An 18,749-nucleotide genomic window follows, 5' to 3' on the forward strand; every position below is an offset into this window, starting at 1 on the left:
GCCCGGGCAAAAGATAAAAACAAACATTAAGATTACCATTCTATCATATCATATTGTATTGATAGTATTGATTTATATAACTACAAAGGATATATTACGTAAGGGTTCATCGCACCAAGTGACCAATCTAACACATTTTAAAAGTTCTTTAAAATTACACTCCGGTAACCTCGTATTATGTAATTTTCCTATTCGATTTGAGAAAAAATGTAGACCTATAAATTCCAACTGTTGTTGGTCCGTCTGTCTTTTCATCTGGAGAACGGAGTTAGATAAAAGTCCAGACGATATGGAAAAATGAAGAGCAGGAGACCCGGATTAACTGTAAACGAACTTTTGGTTTCCACCGGAAATCACGTTATTTCAATTCAAATGTTTCCCGGAACAAGTTAGATAGATAACCGACACGACTGTATTGCTAATAGGAAAAGTATGACGTGCGGGAGCAAGACACCACTAAAAGAATTGAGAACACCGTAACGAAAGTTGTAGCCGGCAGTTTGACGACGTCCAAACCCACGACAAACTAAATTACCGGTGTTCGGTTGTTTAAAATTCAATTTGAAATTCATGGCACAAGAATGAAGGAAATATAGTATTAAATTATTACATTTATAAAATGTTATATAAATTTCATAGATAAACATTTAGAAAGTCAATAACTTACATTTTTAAAATTTCACTGTTCTTTATTTTTGAATATAGTAAATGTTTAATAATATGTAAAAATAGAATTATTGTAATAAGATTTTTAATGATATTCAATAAGAAAACTGCTTTATAATGGCGATAAGATTTTTCAACTTCAACACATCACATTGTTTCTGTTTAATTCCAAAATTATCTGTTGTATCATCAGTCATGTAGGATGTTAAATTTTCAACATAAGAGCTGGCTGAAGAATGGATTTCTTGAATTCCATTTATCTTTAATAACTGTTTAATATTGCCTTCATTGACACCTCCGCCTGAAATTATTATTATAAAAGCTAAATTTTAATTTATAAAATAAAAATTTTAAATTAAATTTTTAAAAAATTCTGAGTTTTTCAAACCTGGCATTATTATTATTTTTTTAATTTGATAAAAATTATATACTTCACCTAGTTAAGGCACCTAAAACAAAACCATCTGCACCATTTTCTTTAGCAATTTTAATATCTTCTTTCATTATCTGAAATTCTTCATTAGAATAAGTAAAATCACCACCACGTGGTCGAATCAGTACAAAAATTGGGATCTTTACTTGTAATCTTACAATTTTTAAAAAACCTGATATAAAAATTATGAAATGTGTTAATTGTTATTAATATATGAATAATAATTTTAAGATTATTTACATATGATATTAAAAAGATAAAATTTACAATTTTCATTTGATTATTATAAATTTGAAATTCTGCACCTCTTACATGACAGTTGCAATCTCCTATAGACTAATTAATTCCATAAACAGTCTTCAGTAAGCTACAGGTAACCTCTACCTAGCACAAGTCTTGAATGCAAATGTTGCTTAATTAAACATATTATTAATATCTGCTATAGCCAAGCAGCTTTCTCATATACACTCATGTTTGTGAAAATTGCAACACCATGAAGGAATTGTCGAAAATTAATGAAATTTGTTCCACATATTACTGATAGTGATACAAATAAACGATCAAATTTACAAGACAAAAAACAAAAAGAACGTCACAAATCAGTACTTTGTGTGTCCGCCATGATGAGCGATGAGAGCCTGTACACATCGTGGCATTAAATCATACAGGTTCTGAATGTAATCCTGGGGAATGGCATTCCAGATGGCTTCGACTTGATGCCAAAGTTCAGTCTTATTGCGTGTCCCACCAGCTGTAAGAGTGAGTTGCAGATCAATGAAATCCCAGATATGCTCGATGGGCGACATATCCGGGGAATAAGCAAGCCATGGAAGAAGCGAAACCTGTTGTGCACTGAAGAAGGCTTGTGCAGTCTGAGAAATATGTGTACAAGCATTATCCTGCTGAAATACAGCATCCAGAATGTGTCAAAGAAGGGGGAGGACCTCTGGCTCCACAATTTCCCATATGTAGCGATCACTGTTGAGGTTGCCCACAATGTGCACTAGATGGGATCAACAATTATACCCAATAGCTCCCCACACCATGATGCNTCTATTGCCACTATGACTTTTTTCTTTCTTTGATACCATATTGATTAAATATATAAATCACAAAACTGAAAAAAAGAAGTATAGCACAAACACTCGGAAAAGCAATGCTTAACTCGCGCATGCGTAAAATTTGACACAATATACCGTTACGTTCGTTATCCGAATTTTGTTCGTTATCAGAGACAAAACTTTTGCAAAATAAAAGTTCGTTAACCGATTTGGTCGTTAACCAGGACGTTCGTTAACCGGGGTTCCACTGTAAAAGGTTGGCATTTTGATTTATTTTAACTTTGTGAACAATTTTTTAATCATTTTTATTATTGTCATTTTAATAAGTTTTCTTCAAGCTAACATACTGTTACTTCTGTGGTAGTGTGAAAAAAGATAAGAAAAGACTCGAAAATGTGTTAATTTTTGTAAATAGCCTTAAACTTCAAATTTGTATTATTAGTTTATATTTTAACAACAAATTTTTATAATGCTATAAAAATGAATTTAATAATACAATTTTAATTCTCTATCTTGTGGACATTAATGTAATTAACCATATCAATTTTGGCTTTGACCAAGACTAGAATGATGTCATCCATGGGTGAGAGACAGAGATTACTGTCCTCATCAGGACATATTGTCCATGGAAAATTCCTGGACAGTTGCTGGCCGGGATTCAATCTCATATCCTTAGTGATAGGCTGACACCTTAATTGCCTCAGCCATTCAGCAACCAATTTAATTATATTAAAATTAAGGATTGTTTCAATTGTATCATGATATTTATTCATTTTTATGAAACAATTTTTATTACTTCTGGAAATGGTTAATAAGAATTCATTGTATTTTTTATTTATATTGTATTCACAATTGTAATTATATATATTTTTTTATTTTTTTATTTTAATCAGCTACATAGTGTTCATACTGCCATGTGGCTGAAGTGCATGAAGGTGTTATCCTGCTGCTCTGGGATTTGTAAAATTTCTGAGGACTAACATAGTTTAAAAAATAAACTGAAAACATTCCTAACAAACACTAATTACACAATTGTTAGAGAAATATCTTAAATATAAACCCAATTTAAATTGCTTTCTGACAGTAAAAAAGTTTTATGCTATATAAAGCTTGAATTTAATTTGAATTTATCATTAGAATTTCAATGAGAGTAATGTGAATCAAAAACAACTTTTAACGAGAAATAAGAATTGGTAAATATAATAAAATTTTTTTATAGCTATATCTAAATTTTAATACCGGATAATCAAACAAAAACAATACACACGAGAAATAATGAGTCTGTTGCTGAAAAGATGCTGTGAGTTGAACTTAGTGATGTGAGCTGACTATTTATTGCATTGCTAAATGTGATTTGCAGCATCACCAAATTTCTTAATGCATTTTTCCAGATTTTTATGTTCATTTTATTAGCCTGTGTTTTTTCATTGAATTTATCACAGAAACATTTACTGATTAAATGCAATTAAATGAATGTCATTAAGGATAAAAATCTGCTTATAAAATTAGTTTGTACACTAATTTAAATGGCAAAAAGTTTCAGAACAATCATATTTAAGACTTTATATTCATGTTAATTGAATGAAAACTATTACATAAATGATGTGTAAACATTTATTAATAAAAAATATTTGCTGTAATATAACATATATAATATTTTTGATCATATCAATAAAAAGTAAAAATAATAGTAGTACCTCTGTGAAATGTAACTGGCAAAGGGGAAGCTTCATCTGAAATAATTAAATTTAAGGATTTACTTTTTAAATCAAAGTTAATTACTTTTATAACATAAATAATATTTTCTTAAATAAAAATATATCTAGAAAATAAATCTCATTCTGAGAAGTAATATGAAATGCTTGCATATTTAGATGAATATGTTATTAGAGTTAGACAATTCAAAGAATTGAAATTGGCCTAACTCTAAATGTTCATTTTTCTTCTGCAATGAATAAGTCTTCTGGTCAAAGAAGAAAACAAAAGCATTAACAAGTTAAAGATTTTGGTTATCAAGATGTAGGTTAGTGATAATAGTTGTTCTGACTATATTGAAGATCATTACTTTAGTTTTTCTAGTATTTATTAATAAGTTTTAAAGTAAAGAAATTTATTAATATAGGTGATAAAAATAGATAACTGAGGATAGAGCTTTGGAGAATCACCAATAAGTAGAGAAAATAATTGGAAATAAAAATCAGAAACTTTTATTTTGTGTGTATGCAATATAAAGAAATTATTCTATTGAGCCAAGCCAGAATTTCATTGTTTACATCAAATTTGTGGGATAATTTTTCAAGAAAAATGTTTGGAACTACTCAGTCAAAGACTTTAACAATATCTATGTAGACCAGTGGTTTCCAACCTTTTCTGCAGTATTCCTCCCTCATCAGGGCTCCCATGCAATGGAGCCTCCCCAGCATATATACAAATGCTTATTACTTTATTCAGTATTTATTTTCTTTTATTACAGATTAAATAATACCGATAAGGTTTGATTGAAAATATGAAGAAAAATATAATTGGACTACTAAAAATAAAGATATATCTATCTACGGGCACTTTGCACAAATAAAATGGATAATATCTGTACGTAGTGTACAACAGAAGTTTACTCCTTCTGAATAAAGTTATAATACTGTAATTTAATACCAACAAGATTCAAAACAGCAACCTCAAAGTATAAAAATGGTGAAAGCGAAAAACAAAGAATATAATGCAGTTTTAATATATAGTAATTTCATCACTAATTTTCTTTATTTTCAAGATTATGAACTTAATTATTTTAAATGTATATTAAGACTAACAAATGTGAAAAAAATTTAAAAATACTAAACTTACCAATTAAAAGTTTGCAATTCACTTCATCAACTTTACCTGAACTATTAAAATGAAATAAATTAAATACAAAATATTCTCAGATTTTATTTTTCACTGCAATAAAAAAATGTTTAATTAATATTTAATTGACATTTGTATTGAATATTTTTAATTTTCTAATTAATTACATTAAGTTTAAAAAATAATAAGCTAAATTTAAGTTAAACAATTTATCTTCAAAAATATATATTTTATTTCAGTTTACAAATTTATAGAAAATATAAGTATAATCTTTTATAAATGAAAAAGATATAAAAATTCTTTGAAAATTTCATTGTATCATCTTCATTTTAATTTGATAAAAATTATATACTTCACCTAGTTAAGGCACCTAAAACAAAACCATCTGCACCATTTTCTTTAGCAATTTTAATATCTTCTTTCATTATCTGAAATTCTTCATTAGAATAAGTAAAATCACCACCACGTGGTCGAATCAGTACAAAAATTGGGATCTTTACTTGTAATCTTACAATTTTTAAAAAACCTGATATAAAAATTATGAAATGTGTTAATTGTTATTAATATATGAATAATAATTTTAAGATTATTTACATATGATATTAAAAAGATAAAATTTACAATTTTCATTTGATTATTATAAATTTGAAATTCTGCACCTCTTACATGACAGTTGCAATCTCCTATAGACTAATTAATTCCATAAACAGTCTTCAGTAAGCTACAGGTAACCTCTACCTAGCACAAGTCTTGAATGCAAATGTTGCTTAATTAAACATATTATTAATATCTGCTATAGCCAAGCAGCTTTCTCATATACACTCATGTTTGTGAAAATTGCAACACCATGAAGGAATTGTCGAAAATTAATGAAATTTGTTCCACATATTACTGATAGTGATACAAATAAACGATCAAATTTACAAGACAAAAAACAAAAAGAACGTCACAAATCAGTACTTTGTGTGTCCGCCATGATGAGCGATGAGAGCCTGTACACATCGTGGCATTAAATCATACAGGTTCTGAATGTAATCCTGGGGAATGGCATTCCAGATGGCTTCGACTTGATGCCAAAGTTCAGTCTTATTGCGTGTCCCACCAGCTGTAAGAGTGAGTTGCAGATCAATGAAATCCCAGATATGCTCGATGGGCGACATATCCGGGGAATAAGCAAGCCATGGAAGAAGCGAAACCTGTTGTGCACTGAAGAAGGCTTGTGCAGTCTGAGAAATATGTGTACAAGCATTATCCTGCTGAAATACAGCATCCAGAATGTGTCAAAGAAGGGGGAGGACCTCTGGCTCCACAATTTCCCATATGTAGCGATCACTGTTGAGGTTGCCCACAATGTGCACTAGATGGGATCAACAATTATACCCAATAGCTCCCCACACCATGATGCCAGGCGTTTGTGCAATATGACACTGTGGGAGCAGACGTTACAGAGGGGAACGTCTGCTCCCACAGTGTGTTATCCAGTGTCACATACTCTTCCATCACAGTGACATGTACTCTTTCATCATCGCATTGAGTGAGATTCGTTGGAAAAAACAACTTGTTGCCACTGGGCACGCCACGCGCTGTGTTGCTGAGCCCACTGAAGTCGAAGGCATCTGTGAATCAGCAAGAGGGGAATCCTGCATAGAGGAACCCTTGAATACAGTTTGTGCTGCAGCAGACAGCAACAAACTGTGGAGCTAGACAACAAAACACCTGTAGCCATGCTCCAACATTGTGCTAACACACGAGAGGACACTGTACGGTCTATCACAGCCATGCAGATGAGGTATCTGCTGTCCCGTGCCGTTGTGCTATTGCTTGCCCCACTGCCAGGTTTTTGCCTTATTTGGTTCTCCTCTGTCCATTTCTTCCAAACCACGCATCACTGTTGTGGCATTACACTGTGTACGGGCTGTGATTTCTCAATATGAAAATCCACCCTCTTACATACTGACGATGCGGCCTCGTACGAACTCCGTTAGTTGTTGGTATGGCTTCCTCCACTTTTGACGAGGCATATTGACCACCAATGAAACGTTTACCACTGACAGAGGAAGATAAACGGATTTCAACATATCTTTACAGTCCTTTATGTAACTGGAACAAGCGGCTGATAAGGAGACGGTTCTCGTTCCACGCATGCGCAATTGCTTTGTAATTCTACTCATTTGCATGTCTTACCTCACTTTCCATTTCCTGTAAGTTTGGTTCAATTTGTACAATTCCTTCATGGTGTTGCAATTTTCACAAACACGAGTGTATTTATTTAGAATATGTTAATGGCAAACTTTAATTGTAAGAGATTTAAACTTGTCTTTTTCCCTGATAAATAAAAATATGAATTCTAATTTTATGATTTTAAATCAGAATATATTAAAAAAATTTTTAAAGCCAAGTGCCATAGGTGTAGGGTGCTGAAATGCACTTTTACTGTGAATAATCTATGCTAAAATGAAAGTGCATCTTACATGCCATAAATTATGGTATGTCATAACCATGTGCTAAAATCTGCTATTTCAAGAAGTGTCTAGTCATTTCTTCAGGTGTTAACACATCCTATAATAGACATTTGTTTCAGAATCTGTCTAGTTTTTCTGGTCACTTCTTGAAATGCTAAAGTAGTTTCTGCAGATGTTGAAACCAATGTATATTTCATCTGTCTAATGAAACTAGGCATTTCAAATATATAATGGCTTATTAGCACATGGCATAATTTAAAACATCTGAATGTTTCTATATTTCTGTGTTGCTTCTTCTTTGAATGTGAATTATATGACAATATATATATATGTCAATTACAGCAAAATAATTTTAATAAATACTTAATTTTTGTAAACGTACCAAAAAAAATACATATTTTACATTTTAAATTTAAAAATATTTGATGGCTATAAAATATAGTGGTAAATGAAATAAAGTACAGGAGCATCTTAAAATTATCAAAAAAGTTTCAAAGTATTGGTTCCTCCCAAAATTTTTTCTGGCTACATCACTGGATATTTTGTAACAAAACTGGAAATGACTGTCATATGTTAAATATATCACTCAAAAATCAAAATGTTTAAGGAAAATGCTATTACAGGCAGTCCTCTACTTTTGTACAATTTGCTATTTCGTAAACATTCCATACTTTTGATTTTTATTGATGTATATATGGCAAAACACACATACTTTTATGTAATGATTCTCCCCTTCTCATAAACTATTAGTAACTAGTCCTTCCCCACCTCTCCAACATTAATTATGTCCATTTTTGGTGTCACAGGTTCAGTCTTGAGCAGGAACATCTTGAGTTAGCCTTCATCCATCTTGACAAATTTTTGACCATCATGGAAGAATGTGATCCCAATAGAGAACAAATATCTTATGTATGAAGGGCAATAGAAAAAGAGAACACATTACAAAACTCTATCAAGAAAAGAAAAAGAAGAGTACACTTCAATTATCTCTTGACAAACTTATAAAGAAAACACCAGATACTAATTAATAAAAAAATAAATATTTTTGAAAACCCCTTTTGATGTTTTTTTTAAATTGCTCTATTTTCATAAATTTCAACTTTCATAAACATTTCACAAACCAATTAGGTATGAAAGTAGAGGAACACTTGTATTTTATTTTTATTTATAGTAATTTTAATTGCAAACACGAAATAATAAATCATCAAGCTAGCAATAAAAAAATATATTAGCAACATGCAGCATAAATTTATTTTCTAATGTTGGTAGCATTGTGTGCTACTGTAAATAGACTACTGGGATCAAATTCAGGTGGTCGAAACTTTCTGTAAATTTTTTTGGGTGTAGTCTGTCCCAAAGATGTCAGGCCCTGTACCTAAGCACAGGCTGCCCTATAGTGGGGTTGGACAAGCTTACAATAAGCTTGGAAAAAGGCCTTTTAGTACTGACAGGGCAGAAAGAGTAAAAAACAAAACAAAAAAGAAAAAAAACTGTTATAGAAAAGTTTATATTTATATTCTTCTTAATTTAATATTTTTATATTAAATATTAAATAATACACATTACAAAAGACATCTTATTTTAATATACAGAAAATCTGAATAGTCTTCAAAAATATTTACATATGATAAATGAATGAATGAATTTATGTAACTTTTCAGGTATCTTACCCAAACTTGGTGTCAAACCTCCTTCTGAAAGGCAGGAACATAATTCTAATCGAGAAGCACCTGAATTATTTAAACATCAACACATTAAATTCCTTTCATTTAATTATACAAATATAAATATTTTCAATCTGTTACATTAGAAAAAACCAAATTTACTAATAATTTTAAATATATTGTTTAATCCTAAATTTCACAAATAAATTTTTTTTATCATCAAACCAAAATTACAATCTGTTTGTGTTCCAATTAAAACTAGATATAAAAGAAACTTAAATTTGATGATTTTATTCATGTTTAGTTAAATAAAATAATAGTCTAGTAACTAATGTTAGCTACTTGTTAGTGAATGAATAACTAATATAAATAACTTTTCAACTGAATTTATCACAGATCCTGTTACAAACTTCTCAAAGTAAAATCCAGAGTTCTGTTAGATTAGTTTGGATATAATAAATCAGCTAAAATAAGTCAGGTTAGCAAATTTTAATCTATGGCTGCTAATTAGTGTTACCACCCATCCAGTTTTCACCCGGACAGTCCGGGAATTGACTCACTGTCCGGGTGAACTATTAATTTTGTCCGGGAATTTCATAGAAATTGTGAAATTATGACGAAACAAAGTTTTTGCAAATACTTTTACAAATTTACACTATTTTAACAGCAAAAGAACTCACACTCACTGAAACTCATCTACAATTCTGCCATGTTAGTCTGTTTATTCCAACTTGTGGCGCACAACCTGTCGACCTTTTTTTTTTTTTTGCACGTACGATTGTACATGTCTCCAATATCCAATAGAGCTAAGTCATCTATACCTGTTCTTTCTTAATTTAGGGTTACTTACGTTACTCCTACGCAAGTCCCTAGTCCCTAACTGTAACTGATTTAGAACCAGCTTGCACATTATTCTTCACCTTGTAAAATGACATCGTGCATGCGTCAGGAACTTCTGTTCGAACAAACCTGACCTACCGTCCGGGTCAGTAATTTTGAAAAGGTGGCAACACTACTGCTAATCCACAGAAGCCTGCACTATCTGTAGAAGGTGGTCAAATAATGTTAAAAAAATGTTAGTTTATTCTAACATTTTTTCTTAATAAATATCTTGATATTTTAATATTAAATGTGTATTTAATAAGTCAACAAAACAGAGTACGGACTTATCATCATTTATTAATCATTATTCTTGTTGTTGATATATGGCATCTACTGCAGTAAAACTATATAGATGAGTTAATTTTTATCCATTTAATATAGACAAATTTGCAATGGAGTCAGTATCAAAATAATTGAAAGATAAATTTACTTGGGTTGATCAAATGACACAATAAATTATTGGAGTTAATATAAGATTTGAACACAAAACTCCTACAGCAGTATAACATATATATTATTGAGCAGACAAATTAATATCTAAATTCTCTGTTTCCAAACTCCTGTTAAAACAAATAATGTTCATTAGTAACATTGCGACATCAAAATCAAGCATTCTTAGAACTATATTATAAATTTATTTGAAGGGCAATTATGAGAAATTTAAAGTAGTAACTGTGTGAAGCAGAGAGTAACTCTGTGTTCCCAGCATCTATTTTTGTTTGTTTGTTTTAATGGTGTTGTTCCTTCTGAAGTAAAACAGTTCAGTGATTTTTATATCCTTTATTGCACTTAACAGTTTATTGCAATACGCTCACTACCCTATCCATTTGTTTATTTTCATTGTCGTTTTGCATTTACGAAGTAATATTTTAACATAAAATGTACATCATTATAATATTTCCATCACTCTTTATTGCATATAAAGAAAATGTAATTGATATACAATTTCTAATAGAAGATACTATACAAACTTACTCATTGCATTACTGCTCACAAACACACGCTTTAACGACCTCATTAAGTGGTTTTTTTTTCCAGTAGAGTAATTAAAATTTGTAATGGGTAAAATCATGCTAAAACAGAAATTAAATAGAAGAATAGGCTTTTTTTTTATACTGTTATAATGTTATTTGAAAAAATTGGTCAGGATTATTGAACAAAATGGTATAATTTTTTTCCGTAAGAAGTTGTGGAAAATACTTTTTGGTATTTGAATTGTTTTCAGGATAGCTGTAATTGTAGTTTTAAGAGCTTAAAAATAGTTTGGAAATCTACTGTTTTCAGTATTTAATAAGGATCTTTATTAGTACAAAGGTTAGAAATCACTGATTTGATGATTAAATCATTTACATATTATCAAAAAATATATATAATATATCCATGCACAAGTGCAAAATTAAAATGATAAAACTTAAAAGTACACAGTTTACAGTATATTACAGTATCATTTTCTTATCAGTTATTGGAAATTAACAAATTTAAGAAATAGAATACTGTTGTCTTTCTCAACCCAATGATTAGTGTTACATACATAATTATCATTGATTGCAGAGGTGGATTTATTTGGATCCAGATAAAAATTAAAGCTACAATTTTTTACAATACGTTGCTTCAGTTCTTATCAGGATCCATATAAATCCAACTCTGCAATTAAGGATAATCAAATTACATGATTTAAAATTTTAATTTTGCACTGATTAATAACAAATCCCAATACACCTTTACTCATAATTGATACTATATGAATTTTTATTATATAATAAATAATAACTTACCACCTTTATATGCATTAATTGCAGAAGCAAGCGAATCTACACAAACTTCCAGTTTTACAGACATTATTTTCATCCAAAGCCAAAATAATCATAAAATATTCATATTTTAAACTCCGATTCGGTTAAATAAAACTTTTGTTTTGAATAATTTAAGGATTGACATTTTACTTGCAACTACAACAACCACGTGTTAGCTCGCTCGCTTGCCGCCCCCTGGCGGTGAAGTTAGGCGTTAGCTACGTCGGCTATTTCGCCCCGTGTAGTTGTTTTTCCAGGTATGTGAGTGGAATTGGTTGGAGAAACGGATGGCGATCTCGAGTCGAAGAAGAAACGTTTGGCAAACTCGGTACAAATGTCGAGGGATTGTAGGAGAATGTACAAGGGAGTGTGGACTCTGTGAATGAGGAATGTCGAAAATAAGTAGATGAATTAACCGTTTGTCGGATGAGAGACAAGAAAAAAGTCAGATTGATTTAGTATTTTTGTATTCATTAAAATAGGTCGATAAGGATTGATTAGTGCGTTCGTTTTCGAGTTTAAAAATATCACTGGTGAAGAGGGCAAAAAAAGAGGGCGTTGAGATCACGCTGCTTTGAGGAATACCTCTGCATTGTGTGAGTTCTGTAGCGGTGCGGCTTCTCCATTTAACCATAACCTTTCTGTTATATAAGAAATTTTTTAACCATATGAGAGAATTGCCTTTGAGGCCTTTAGTAATAGCTTTGCGAAGGATGCGATGGTGGTATGATTTTCCATAAATTGTTCTTATATTAATAGTTAGGGGAAGTAGAAACATTCTTCCAAAAGGTGCATTTTTGAGCAAGTACAGTATCCCCGCGTTTTTTTATGCAGCGAGAGTGTAGCGAAATGACGTAACGAGCAGTATTGGCCAATTAGAAACCAGTTTCAGTGTGTTCGCTGTAAAGCGCTTCTCGAGCGCTGCATAAAAAAACGCGAGGTATTGTATGTTGGAGATCTGCTGTCGCTTTTTTGGCAGGAATCCAGTTTTCTCGGTTAGTATGTCTGTGGAAGCAGTGGTATGCTTGCCTGTTTTTTGCTAATTTCCGTTGGAATTTTTTAAGATCACAAATGACAACAAAACGTTTGTGCATAGTTGGCAAATAGAAGCCACGTGCTTGGTTCTATCAAATAGAACTAAAATATTGCTTGGTTATCATTTTGTGTAATTTTGCCCCGAATGCGGGTCCCTTTTGTAGGCAATCGTGCTTAAGTGGTTTTAAAAGATTTGTAAAGTTAATCGTGTCTATTTGTATGTTTCCAGAATTGTACGTAATAAATAACACTTTTGAATGCAAAACTGTCACGAACACTACACTAACAGCATTTCCATCAATGTTACTTTTCTGTTTCAAAGATTTGTCTTCCTAATATATTTGGTGGTCCAGAAGTCAATTAATCATTGTAAAAACTAATTCGAAAGCAAGATCCTTATTATTTGATATGTAAATTACAATGCTTTTACAGATTTAGATCACAGTTTATTAGAACTTTTCTGCTATTAAGTTGATATTAAGTTAGAGAATTATTGTTAACATTACCGCGATTTAAACACTTATTTTGATTTAATAAAAATACGTAATAGAGACTTAAAATGTCTTCACTTGTCGCGGGAACAACTTTTCATTAAATTGTAAATTGGCCAGCCCTTTCTTTCGAAAGATTTATTTGATTTGTACATGAAAAAAGGTAAAGTATAAATCGTTTTCACTATTCTGCTAGCGACTACAACGGATAGGCTAGATATTTATTGGTCAAAAGTACTCGGCTATTGTAACTCGATTACGCAATAAATATCACGATGAACATTTTTGATCGAGTGCAATACGGTTGGGCAACACACGCACTGTACGCTATCCCGCGGTACACTTGTACGTTCTAAGGCGTCATAATCGCATAGAACACAAACTTCGACGACAGAAAAAAAACAAAAGGTCTCACCGAGATTCGAACTCGGATCGCTGGATTCAAAGTCCAGAGTGCTTACCGTTACACCACGAGACCTCCGCCCGAGTCGTCTCTCGAAAGCTCATTTATAATCCAATCGGCGTGCCGACGGACATTACTCGGTTCGTTCATCACACGCAACGGAAATTCGAGTGTCGCAAGAGTTATCGTCCTCCGTCGTATATCGCGCGGGGCGGTATATCCTCGCCTTTCTTCGCGTTAAAATATATGAATTATTATAAAATATGAAACGATTTTTAAAAATTAATATAATATAATAAATTTTCTTTCATTTAAATAAAAATACTAAAGTAAATTTAAAATGCGGGAGTCGGAGTCGACACATTTTTTTTCCAACTCCGACTTCTCTGGCCAGAAATTCCTCCCGACTCCGAAGCCCTGAATTTAATTGTAAAAATCAAAACAATTTTATCGTCTAGATTATTGCGGTTTACAACTAGAGATAATTCATCAAAAATGATTTTAAAAGGAATATTAGTTGCCACCTGCCGTATATTATGACTGGATACGGTTACATCTTTCGTTGTCCGCAGTAAGTACAGTACATTACCATAATAATTCTGGATAGAGAAAGGTTCTGACTTATAAATTCTTACCATTAGCTCAACCCGCCTGTGCGAGACTCTTTCAGAGAGGCAGATTAGGATTCTTGGTTTGCCTCAAGCTCGAAGTAGAAAACTACTTTGAAGGAACATTTTGTTCCGAAGAAAATGATTGGTGGCTGTCTTGCTTAAGGGCATTCGAAGGGAATGGAGCAAAACTTAATGTTATAATTATTTAAGTCTTAAATGTATTTTAAAAGAATACAATCAATAATAATAGTACAATTACTTTAATAAAACTAATAACGGAATTCTAATTACAGATGTGAACCGTACAATGCGGAGATGCGTTCCGCGTGATAGGAAATAGCAGTATCCAGACATGTATTTTCAGGCGATTTCGTGCGAGTTTAAACCTAGCCTAGAAGCTGAAGATAACATATTCTTCTGGACGACAAAATTATAATTTTGTACGAGAACTCGTCGAAATTTTTTCGTTGTGCTATATGGGATTTCACTGTATTTGAAATTATTATGGCAACAAAATTATAAAGGAATTTTACGGATTTCTATTGTTACAATCCTTAGGAATGTTTTTACGATTTTTATATTTTATTATTTAAAATAAAAATGCGATGAATTTAATTGAAAGTGCCCACTTTTCAGAATTCATTACGCAGCATGCCTTGTAATTGTCAAAGAATGGAACTAAAATTTGGTTTTCTACTCTTGGTATTTAAAGTATTTTTTCTTCATTCTTGTATGATTTCTGTGGTTTCAAAGATCTTGAACTTTTTTATTTTTAAATTATTAGGTTGATATAAGTCTCACAATCTGGTTAATCTTTTTTCACCTTTTCAGTAGAACCACTAGACTATACCACCATCACATTTATAACCACTAGATTGCCTGATAAAGAAAAATGCATATTGAAATAATCTTTCTTAAGTATTGTTAGTTTTTAAATCTTTCAAGTAAAAATTTATTATTCCGTCTAACATAATATAATGAAAAGCTATTTAAGTTTTTTTTAATTAAAAAGATTACTTTTTAATTAAAAAACTTGACTTTTTGAGGATCATTCAGATAGTAGCATTCCTTTTAGAATTAAAAAAAAACCAATAAAGGTGAAAAAATTTTATATCTACATAATCTACATACCATAAGTTAATTTTTTTCCACATGTTACCCTGAAAATTTAAGCATTTATTGGTACTGTGTAACAAAGTTTTCCATTTCCTGGTCATACACATTTGCTGACAGTTCATTCAGAAACTTAGTGACTGCTTCTGAAGCTCTTCCTCACTTGCAAAGCATTTTCCTCAAAGGAAAGACGAGTCACTACCAAATCCATGACGATGAATAGTCCAAAACTTCCCACTTGTGACATGAACTCAACAGGAATAACCTTATAACAAGGATCATTTGGAAATTAGCAATCTTGGGAATTATCCAAGAATACTACTTCCCTGTAATTATTATTAGATTTGATTATAATTATGTTAATGTAATGTATTTTAAACAGGATAAGATATCCTTATTTCTAAAAAACACTTCTATCAAAGCTGGAACTAGTTTAGAGTAAATGGCTGGGACCAAGCAAAGCTAATAAAATGTTTTTGAGAACCATAAACTAACAACATTGGAAACTTATGAAATATTCTTACTTGAAGAGCAGGTGAATGTATTAATAATAAAGAAAAAGAAATATTAACAAAGGCATGTCAGTCACTGGCGGATAACCTGATACAGTGATCAAGCTTAGTAAGCTTAGTGAAGCAACTTAGTAAGATATACCAAAGGTTACTAACTTGCATGTTTTTCTTTAGTTGACACCCCTTTTTTATTTTTAGTTTAATAAGAACATTTCTTCACTAGGACTCTCAGTTCAAACCTTTGAATTATACACAGTATATTTAAAACTCCGAAAGAGGTCAAAATGTTTGTTTGAATAAAGTGAAGTGTTGCTGGAAAGAGTTAAAAGGTGTTGTTTATTTTATATCCTTATTTATTTTATTTCACATTAAAAAGTAAGATTCAAATGTTGTAAATGATGATAATTGAAATAGTGTGACAAAAAACTGCTTAAAGTATTATGATTTTTTTCTTCACAAACTTTCATGAATACAATCAAATTAAAAGGTTATATTTGCATAGGTTCTTAGATAAAATAAAATAAATTTTTAATAAATTTCTTAGATAATTTCATACATACATTAATCACAACAGAAAGAAGTACATCGAGTCACCCAATCTATTCCTTTTTACATTTTGTTATTATTAAAGTTATGTTCACTGTTTTACAAAAAGCATTGCTGTTCTGAAATTTTAACAAAGATTTTCTGACGCCATTAAAAATTATCCAAACTTTTTATTTACAAAACTGATTCATTAAAATTAGCTGTACAATAACAGTTTTATGTATTTTGTAGAAAATAACTTCCCCCAAAGCATTAACAGTTTTGACTCGTGAATAAAATGCATTTATATATACATTTTTTTATATTTTCTACAAAAACAAATTTTTTTATCAATACACAGATAATATCTTTGAAAAATAATATCTTAACTGATGAATAATAAATATGTACATGGAATTTTTTCTTCTTTTTAACCCATTTAAACATTATGGTTTTGAGAATTGAGAGGCACATGTTTACACATTGACACATTTACTGTATATATATATTGCCATATGTACACATTTATTTAATAATTATATTAAAGGATTAAATGGGCCCTCAGAACATTTATTATACTATTTGGTTTTGTAGTCGTATCAATCCTGGTTTTAATTACAATAATACGCAACAGGAATTTGCCTTTCGAGCCTGTTTAAATAAAATTACATTTATTTTAATACATAATCATAAAAATAAAAAGTGTAATGATTCATTATCCTAAATTCTATTATTTTATACATTAAGTAAACAGCTATACAAAATTAAATAATACATACAAGATATAGAAAAAACATATTGCATCAGGCTCTATTTTATTATGCTAATATGTAGCCAAAGCAAGTACACAAGAGTATACTCTTGTGTACAGTGGTACTTCAGGTTACGAACGCCCCAGCATACGAAATTTTCAGGATACGACATGAAATTCGAACATATTTTTGCTCCACGATACGAACAAAAACTCACCATACGATGTTATATTAGTTCGCATTTTTCATTTGTTTTTCTTACTACAGTTATTTTTTTAAATGTATTACTTGGCTTTAATTTGAGTATGTTTTTCACGTTGGAACGAATTATTTGGTTTTACATGTAATCGTATGGGAAAAGATGATCCACCTTACGACATTTTCATGATACGATCTCAGTTTCAAAACGGATTAATTTCGTATCCTGAGGTACCACTGTACTTGCTTTGGCTACATATCAATAGTGTGTACACTCTTGTGTACTTGCTTTGGCTACATATCAATAGTGTGTACACTCTTGTGTACTTGCTTTGGCTACATATCAATAGTGTGTACACTCTTGTGTACTTGCTTTGGCTACATATCAATAGTGGACAATTCAATGACAGTTACCAATGACTCCATTTCTCATTGAGTTGAATCCTATCTCAGCTTATATGAAAGATAGTGGAATCACAAAGTGGCAGTGTCTCAAAATTAGCACAGAACATTTTTTTGTCTGGTTAAAATACTCAATAGTGAAGTGGCTAGACACAAAAAAAAAATGGATGGAGAAAACTGTATTAAGTCTTTTTTGTATGAAGTTGCATGCTCAAGGCAACCAACTGTATAAAGGAAGCAGACTCTGAAAACAAGATTGATTGTTTTATTGGATTTATGCAAAAATTTCTGGAATTTTCTACAGTTTCAATAGTATAACATTTACTTCAAAAACAAAAACAGTTTATTTGAGAAAATAACTACCATTACTTTCATGCACCTTCTTCCATTTGTTGGACAGCTCTTGTATTCCTGCTGAATAAAACTCAAGCTATTTTGTCTTGAACTAAGCAAGTGGTTTTCATCTCCTCATTGTCAGTGAACTGCTTTCCACCAAGAGGTGTTGCTTGGAGTGAAAGAAATGATAGTCAGATAGTGCAATGTCTGAGTTATTGATATATGGGGAGTAAGGGAGAACCTCCTAGCTCAGATCAAGCAGCTTCTGCTGGGTCAACCTTCACACATGTGATCTTACAATGTCATGAAGTACAAAATACTCATTTCTCATGTGGTCAAGCTTGGATTGGATTTCACCAGCTGCCACAGCTTGTCATCCAACAGAATGGAAAGCATTCCTGAGTATGGCTTATCTTTGATTCAATATTATTCACCTTTAAATTTACTGAACCAACAATAGATTGGAGACTTGGGATGACATTGTTGCCAAATTGTTGCACCATAAACATAAGGGGCAGTCAAATGAAAATGAGACAGATGGGAAAAAGTAAGTAAACTGTTTATTATTT

The 18,749-nt window shown here is 31.2% G+C and overlaps 2 protein-coding genes and 1 non-coding gene across 3 annotated transcripts in view; all 3 read right to left on the reverse strand.

Annotated features, from left to right (window-relative positions):
* Positions 1–685: 685 nt before the first annotated feature.
* Positions 686–12,007, reverse strand: LOC111624400 (copper homeostasis protein cutC homolog). The gene is made up of 7 exons (XM_023367230.1): positions 11,785–12,007; positions 9,134–9,193; positions 5,359–5,527; positions 5,002–5,042; positions 3,858–3,893; positions 1,055–1,102; positions 686–988 (listed from the first exon to the last, which is right to left on the reverse strand). Exons 1-7 carry the CDS (start codon positions 11,855–11,857, stop codon positions 762–764), a joined length of 654 nt encoding a protein of 217 aa, XP_023222998.1. The 5' UTR covers positions 11,858–12,007; the 3' UTR covers positions 686–761.
* Positions 12,008–13,734: 1,727 nt separating this feature from the next.
* Trnaq-uug lies at positions 13,735–13,806 on the reverse strand. Its single transcript has one exon. It is a non-coding gene; the product is annotated as a tRNA-Gln (tRNA).
* A 2,654-nt stretch (positions 13,807–16,460) lies between these two features.
* The window catches only part of LOC111624398 (synaptobrevin homolog YKT6-like), a 28,499-nt gene continuing 26,210 nt past the window's right edge, over positions 16,461–18,749 (reverse strand). The window contains exon 9 of the mRNA XM_023367228.1: positions 16,461–17,143. Within this exon, the coding sequence (XP_023222996.1) occupies positions 17,108–17,143 (36 nt within the window). The 3' untranslated portion in view covers positions 16,461–17,107. The remainder of the gene's footprint in view (positions 17,144–18,749) is intronic.

This window comes from Centruroides sculpturatus, unplaced genomic scaffold, assembly GCF_000671375.1.
Source record: "Centruroides sculpturatus isolate CEXI.00-Female unplaced genomic scaffold, Cexi_2.0 scaffold405, whole genome shotgun sequence".
NCBI lineage: Eukaryota > Metazoa > Arthropoda > Arachnida > Scorpiones > Buthidae > Centruroides > Centruroides sculpturatus.